Below are 8,299 nucleotides of genomic sequence, written 5' to 3' on the forward strand. Positions count from 1 at the left end.
GCTTTCAGCAATATCAGTGAGTGCCGGTTTTGGTTCAGCCACCGCAGCCGCCGCCGTTGCTGCTGATCCAAGAGCTTCCGGTAATTTACTGGTGTATTCTGCAAAAACATGTAAAATATTAAGCTTTTTTCTGCTATTTTACAACGAGGCGAACGAGTTTTATAGTTCAAAAAATAGATTGTGATGAATTCACAGACAAACAGAAGACTGTCGATATTCNTGCTTTCAGCAATATCAGTGAGTGCCGGTTTTGGTTCAGCCACCGCAGCCACCGCAGCCGCCGCCGTTGCTGCTGATCCAAGAGCTTCCGGTAATTTACTGCTGTATTCTGCAAAAACATGTAAAATATTAAGCTTTTTTCTGCTATTTTACAACGAATCGAACGAGTTTCATAGTTCAAAAAATAGATTGTGATGAATTCACAGACAAACAGAAGACTGTCGATATTCCAAACTTGTTTGAAGACGAAATCATTTGACTAGGCAGAATATTAAGTTAATCTAGTTTGAATTTATGCCGTTGATAAAGTATGTATGTAAGCTCAGAAGCTTAAAATTCCTACGGCTTAGGCTGCACACATGTGAGCTTCTCTAGTGCTTTTGTGGTAATTAAAGCTGGCCATAGTTCCGTGGATTGTCAATACTACGCTACCAGAGTGACCAGGAAAGGAATTTTAGGAATAGCGGAATTAATTATAGATAGGAGTCCAGCACTTCTGAACTCAAAAATGGGCTAAAAAAAAGATCTAGCAGTGTTTTCTTTGAGCAAATTTTCAGTTTATACAGTTTTTGTTACTCCGCAAGTCCTAGACAAGAAAGTGCAAATGCGAGTTATGGAGGAAATTCGGCGAAAAAGTGGAAGGCTGGGCGGTTAGGAATTGCATTAACTTATCGGTGTTCATTTCCCAACAAATTCTGAACCGGTATGGATTCACTGGACTACCCTGTTTCTTATCAGCTGATTGCGAAACTTTATTTTGAGCAAACATCGCTTTTCCTAAAAACTTTATATGGATAATGTGCAGTTAGCGCTCTAAGGAAAATATTTTTATTAAAAGGCAACACCATGTACATAATGCGAAATGTCTAAGTGAGTAGCTCACGGGGCTGCCGTCTAACCTAGCCAAGTATGAACATTCACATCATAAAGGGAACTAATAGTTTCGAAANATCTAGTTTGAATTTATGCAGTTGATAAAGTATGTATGTAAGCTCAGAAGCTTAAAATTCCTACGGCTTAGGCTGCACACATGTGAGCTTCTCTAGTGCTTTTGTGGTAATTAAAGCTGGCCATAGTTCCGTGGATTGTCAATACTACGCTACCAGAGTGACCAGGAAAGGAATTTTAGGAATAGCGGAATTAATTATAGATAGGAGTCCAGCACTTCTGAACTCAAAAATGGGCTAAAAAAAAGATCTAGCAGTGTTTTCTTTGAGCAAATTTTCAGTTTACACAGTTTTTGTTACTCCGCAACATCGCTTTTCCTAAAAACTTTATATGGATAATGTGCAGTTAGCGCTCTAAGGAAAATATTTTTATTAAAAGGCAACACAATGGACATAATGCGAAATGTCTAAGTGAGCAGCTCACGGGGCTGCCGTCTAACCTAGCCAAGTATGAACTTTCACATCATAAAGAGAACTAATAAAAGCTTCGAAAATCGGCGTAACACTGTACTTTCTGCTAGCAAAATAGTGAAAAAAAACTCACTACTTGGCGGCGCATGATCGATGGTCGTCGTGGCCAAACTGGCCTTGTGTATCTCCATGCGGCTGTATTGCGCACCATCTACAACGCTGCCGGTCACATGCTGCTGCTGTTGCTGTTGGTGTTGCTGCATTTTGGACAATTGCATGGGCGCATGTGACGTCTGCGCTTGCTGTGTGTGTTGCAGTTGTTGTACCTGTAGTTGATGCAACGGATGATGTTGCAGCGATTCGTAGAGCACTGTGGGTTTCTTTATCAGCACCACATTGCCGGCTGTAGTGTTGGGCTCCACACAGGCGTTTGTATTAATGGACAGCGGTTGGAAGGGATCAAAACCCTTGGCCAGGTGAGAGACGAGTTTACGCTCGAAACTGGAATTGAATATGTAAGAAAAAATGTAAAATAAAACCGATTAATAGGAAAATTATCAAACAAAGCTCTACTTACACTTTGTTGGTGACACCAGTCTCTTGCAGCGTTTCCAAATAATCCAAATCCTTCGCGTATTTTTCACCCATGCCGTTGTTGTTATTCGCACTACTGGTGCCTGCACTACCGCTGCCTGAGGCTCGTCGCGCTGCAAGCGAATCTCCACTACCAGCACTACCAACAGGCGCAGCTCTAATACCACCACCACTCACACTTGCAGCCGCACTTGCTGCCACTCCGCCACGACTCATCGCACTCTCCACGCTAATATAATTGCCGCCACCACCGACATTCGTGACGTGGTTTTTGCCACTACCACTGCCGCATACACTGCCGTAGTAGTGATGCATTTCAACTGCGCTGACGACGTTGGCGGGCAGCAGCTCACGCGTACTGGACGCCGATGAGGACGTCGCCGATAGTGGTTGCTTAACGAGTGTACGCACCTGACCACGCGCCGATGCCGTTGGTGTCGCCGTCGTCGGCCCGCCGCCGCCTATGCTGCTCAGCACTGATGAACCGGCCGATGTGGATGTCGTCGACACCATAGACAATTGCGGGCTGCCCGACGGTGGTGTGTGCGGCGGGAAGAAATGTTGTTGGGCTGTGTGGCCCACAGCGGGAATGCTGTGCAATGTGGCGTGCGTGTGTGGCAGCGGTGATTTAAGGAATTCCTCTTTCTGTTTGATCGACTCACGTAGGCGTATCATCAATTCGCTGGTGTCAACAGCGCCGACACCCGAAGCGGGGGCATAGAAGGCTGAATTAGCTGCAGCTGCAGCAATAGCAGCCGATTGTGAGTGGTAGAGTTGGTGTTGTTGTTGCTGATGGTGTTGTTGTTGTTGTTGATGTCGCGATAATACTGTCAAATTGGGCGGCGGTTGGGAGCTGCAACAAAATGGAAGAGAAGGAGGGAAAAATATGATTAGAGCGTCTATGTCCGTTTCAAGCTTAGATGATAAGTAAATTTTAAATTTTAGTGTCCGGCGCAAAATGAGGTATTTTCGCCAGAATCGCCCTGCTAGTGTCTCTTTTTGTGACTTGAGATGATTCGGGTATTCAGAGTCACAAGAAATTCACCAAAAATGTGTGGTGAAAACAAACACTGACAGTCAACTGATAGCATGAATGTATGCCTTTTACTCCCACTGCTGTAATAGTCGCAATAGCCAAGTGGGCAAATCACTAGAGCGCCACTCGAGAGATCCTCCTCGGGTAGCAAGGTTTTTTTTTGGATTAATTTCTTTTTTTTTTAATAATCCTTAGATTTTAATTTTTTTTTTATTCCACAAATTTTTATATTATTTTGGTTTATTTCCTAATGAAATTGTTGTTGAACAAATATTTCCTCGCTTAATTTTCGCGGTTTTTAAAGCATTATCTTTTCCTCCATAATTTTCTTTTTTTGAGACTAAGAGGCCTAAAAAAGCTTACTGAATACCAGGGTTAGTAGTTTACTTAAGCCAGCCACTACTAAGTAAGCAGGAGTAAAACATCATAAAAAACAACACACTTCCGGCCAATGCGCGACGCCCCAAACTTAGCAATACACATATACACACACCTACTACAACATGGTGACTGACACATTCTGCAAAAACAACTCAAAACCGCATCCAACGGACCCATCATAACATCGGAATGTAGTAGAACTGAGTGCTGCTGGCAGAGCGGATGATTTTTTCGAATGGAAGTCGACACTTTTTATTCAATACGAAAACATTTCACACTTTAATTAAATGCACAGAACAATTTATTTAAAAAACAAATATTTATGTACACGCGCGAGTTTGTAAGGAAATTATTTATACATACTATGTAGGTATAAATAACTACAAAAGGGTGTGGTTGGTTTAAATATTTATGGCAGGCGGGCGAACGATGCAACTGAGTGTTAATTAACTATTCAAATTGCCGCTTGCTGCCACACTTGACTGTGAATGAGCTACATTGGCAAACACTTTAATATTTTTAAATATGAAAAATATTCTACATCTTCTGCCATCGACGATCCGACCATAGCAAAACACCGATCGATCAATACTCAATTGAGGCGCGTTCAATAATTTTGCAACAAGCACCACAAGCGATTGCCCAATAGTTCACTAACTACTCCACGTCCACCGTTTTTTAACCCAATTGACTAAGTAATGCGACTAGGCGACTAGTGAGAAAGTAGAAGCCGCCGCTGTCAATGAGCACTAGAAACTATATGTATATATATTGACAACGCGTCAACTTAATTTGACGCGTATTTAATATAGTGAAGCCTATTGAAGCTGATAGACGAAAATACGCAAATCAATGCGTTGAGTTGACCAGCAACGTGGCGCGACAAACCACAACTTGGCACATTCCTTTATTTTGGAACTACGCTGGCAAGCCACGTCAAAGCGGACTGACGAGCACGAGAATGCGACGGACACTGGCAGGCGCGGACACCCGCGTCACAACCTTCAGCGATCACAGTGAGCAACAGTACAGACAAACAAACATATGAAAAATACGCCAGAAATCTCAAAGTCAGAGTCAGCTCACAAGCTCAGAAGCTCAGTGGGCTCAAAAAGGCAACCACCACAGCTCGGCTCAATCGTCATCCACTCACTGACGTATGAATATTGCTATGCGCAGCCACACCGCTACCAACTGGAACCCCATTATGGAGGGCGTAGCGACGTTGATGACGACTATGGCAATCTGTTGAAATGGCGCAGCCGCACAGTCGACGTATTTCCTTAAAGAGCGCAAGTGCGCATCACCACCCACCTCCCCCATTTCCGACGCCCAAACCACACAAAATATTATTATGTATTGGAAAATAAATTGAATAGCGAAAAATCGAAAACAAAAATTAATAATTGGGTGGAAAAAATATGTAAATATGATTAATATAATTTCAATTTGCAATCGAATACAAAAGCGATGTACGGCCGCCATGCCACTTCACAAAGCTCGGTAAGTATATAGTACATATGTACATATGTATGTATGTATGTAGACAAAATACGCGCGCATAGCTCAGCGTTGTACTCCATACAAGCAAGTGCCTTGACTTATTTGTACAGTAGCCGCCAAGTGCGCTTAGAGCGGCCAGTCTGAAAAGGAACGGGCGCAGCTTTTTGCTAGCCATTGTTTTTTTTTTTTTTTGTTAAGTATGCTATAACTTTGTGGCGGAGAAAACACAATTTTGTATGTTTTCCCGCTTTCCATTGGTGGTAGGAGTAGGGGGAGCGAGGAGAGAGGATGTAGCTCACATAGTTATGAGTTAATCAGACATACAGAGGTAAAAAAAAATATCAACTAACATTGGTAGAAATTTATTGAATTGACCTTGAGTGGGTTAAGAACCAAAAGAGTTGTAAGGGAGGTAGATTTCATACATAACTACATTTTTTTTGTTACCCAAAAGTCTATAATAAACAGCTAGGTGCATTTAATTATTATAAAATCTGTGGAGGAATAGACCCTGCATAGATTCGCTCAGTTTATTTTTTTATGAAAACTGGACATCCGCCACAGAGTTGTTAATTCATTAAAGCATTAACAGAGAAAAGGTTCATATCAGCTCTGAGCTTAATAGATGTTGTCTGAAGATGAAGCCAACCATTGAGCCAGGTGAGTAGAGTCAAATTACAAGAGCAGCTTGATAAGTCATTAACCTTTTGAATTTCTCGCGTACCTAGAACTTTGAAATGAAACACGTCTTCTGTCAGTTAGCATCTGTCAAAAGACAACTGTCTAAAATTGAGCAAGTAGCGTGCGTTATTAAATTCCTGTTTGTTGAAAAAAAAAACAATTTTTTTGATTTCGAAATTCCAATAGTGCGGAAAAGTTGCGCAACATGATCACATCGAACCCTGTTAAGCCGTTTTCTGATCGCATAATATTTACGGTTGCCCCTAAAGCTTTAAAGTTTAAAAAATTCTCTCAAATAATGCATTTCTTATATTGTTTACTTAAAAACACTGTCAGACACGGAGTGTAATGATTATGATCTTTATAATAAAAAATCATACTTTAACCATTCAAGTTGGATTACCGTTTTTCTGTTCAAATTTAACCGTTATTTTATGATTTTTTTTTTTTTTTTTTAATTTTTGATTTTTATATATCATATTATCTATAACCGTTACTGTCTGATTAAATTCTTTAGATCATAAAAGATTTAAATCAGTCATAAAACCGCCGTCTCCATTAATACGGTCAAAAACGCTAAAAAAAATATAAGTCCAAAATAAAGATTATTTTTTATCGAAAAAAATAACCATCACAAAACAACGATAAAATTTGTGCGGAAAAATAAAAATCCAAATTGATTAATAATTGTCCTTGATCGAAAAATAACGATTTTGCAATGATCTCTAAAGATAATAATCTTCATATTTGGGGGTTATTTTCGATCCCTGCTCTCATCTGATTTTCAAAAAATTACTACAGCTGTGGATCGGATGACTTTTGGCATTTTCTTTTGTCATTGGCGACTTTCTTTCATTCTATTTAAAGTCAGTCGGCTAGCAAAACAACTAATACAACGAAACAAAAACACACCTAGGCGCCAATATGTAAAAAAAAATAAAGGCAGACAACCATTGTCAATTTCTTTCTTTTTTTCTAATTTCTTAATGCTTTAAATTATTAAATATTTTATTTGTGTATTTTTAATTGTTAATGTACTTAATTGCTTATATATACATCGTTGGGGAAGAAAATATTATATCTTAATGTACTAATTAGCATTGAATAAATTAAATTAAATTCATTTCGGCTGCTCATATTGCAGTGTTTTTTTTGCACATAAAAACATCACTAAAATGAAGGAAAGGTCTTATAAATATTATTATGAACCATCAAAATAATTTTAGGCGGTGTATAAACGCAATCGCAACGGCGAATTTTTTCGTCATTTCTTAATTGTGGACGAAACATAGATCCATCGAAATACACCATAGAGAGGCCAAGGAACATTCAAGGCAGTGGACTTCTCCAACTGAGCGTGCGCCAAAGAAGGCCAAGCTGGGTCTGTGGACCCACAAGGTCACGCCACAGTTTTTTGAGACGCACAAGGATTCAGTCACATCCATTACCTTGGAAAGAGTGAAGCTGTTGAACAGATTCGACATTGAATTCAAGCAAACTTCATATTGAAAAATTATTAAATTTGAAAAAAAAAGTCCGGGGTTTGGTTATCTACAGTCTTCTCTAGGATTGAGAAGTCCTGGACCACAATCATAAAGTCGCAATCATTTGGTTTATGATAGGCTTCAGTCTTTCACACACTATCAAAGAGAAGATTGGATAAAGTACACTGAGATTAAAAAGTAAGTACTTCTAGGGTGCTATGATTGGATATAATAACCAATATGTAGTATTCAAAAATGAATTCACTAACTTTAAAAGTTTAATCAAGTATTTACGAAACCGAAAGGGTTCTGGAAAGGTTTACGGGTATTTTCTTACCAAAACTTTCAAAAATAAATTATATTTATTAAAATATTAAATTTAAACTCCCGCTCTAAAGTCTTCAAATGGAAAAAAAACCAAAACAAATAACTTCAATGTGTTTGTACTTAAATACGAGTATTTATTTATGTATGTAATTGAATGCTTTTACGCCAATGTGACAAAATCCGCAACGCAATTGCTGCACGTTTGACACTCTCGGGGTATTTACTGTCAACACATCGCTATTAAATGCTGCCAACTGTCATTTTTCTTTTGGTTTATGGCGTACCCAAGTGGCTGTGCTGGCCTTTTACAACTTTAACTATGCCGATAGCGAAGGCCTATTAGCGCCTATTTGGTTTAGGTTAATTTATGTAACACAGGTACAATAATAAAAAACAAAATACTAGACCGACTGACTAGCTGTCAGGCAGTCAGTTAGTCAGTTAGCCAGTCAGTCTAGCAATGTGACAGACAAAGGCACAAAAGGGCCACAAAAACATACATAAAAGGCGTTCGTTGTTGTCAATAAATATTTTTATGGCAGTCAATCACCAGTCAGTCGCATCAGTTGTGCTCCACGTTCAGCTATTTTTACTCGCATGCATACGTTGACGTTTGTAGTACTAGTTGTTTATAGTTTCAGTTTCGGTTTCGGTTTCAGTTTCATTTTCAATTTTATTATCGTATGCTAGTGTTTATGCGCATTTTCGCATATTTT

At 39.4% G+C, this 8,299-nt stretch overlaps 1 protein-coding gene across 1 annotated transcript in view; it reads right to left on the reverse strand.

Annotated features, from left to right (window-relative positions):
• LOC108361218 (interferon regulatory factor 2-binding protein-like) overlaps positions 1 to 4,561 on the reverse strand; it is a 4,838-nt gene extending 277 nt beyond the window's left edge. Inside the window, exons 1-4 of the mRNA XM_017613795.1 lie at positions 3,701 to 4,561; positions 2,155 to 3,024; positions 1,711 to 2,078; positions 3 to 98 (exon numbers count right to left, since the gene is read on the reverse strand). Of these exons, the coding sequence (XP_017469284.1) occupies positions 3 to 98; positions 1,711 to 2,078; positions 2,155 to 3,024; positions 3,701 to 3,768 (1,402 nt within the window). The 5' untranslated portion in view covers positions 3,769 to 4,561. The remainder of the gene's footprint in view (positions 1 to 2; positions 99 to 1,710; positions 2,079 to 2,154; positions 3,025 to 3,700) is intronic.
• Between the last annotated feature and the right edge of the window lie 3,738 nt (positions 4,562 to 8,299).

This window comes from Rhagoletis zephyria, unplaced genomic scaffold (assembly GCF_001687245.7).
Source record: "Rhagoletis zephyria isolate East Lansing unplaced genomic scaffold, Rhagoletis_zephyria_1.1 Rzeph_scaffold_00718, whole genome shotgun sequence".
Classification (NCBI taxonomy): domain Eukaryota; kingdom Metazoa; phylum Arthropoda; class Insecta; order Diptera; family Tephritidae; genus Rhagoletis; species Rhagoletis zephyria.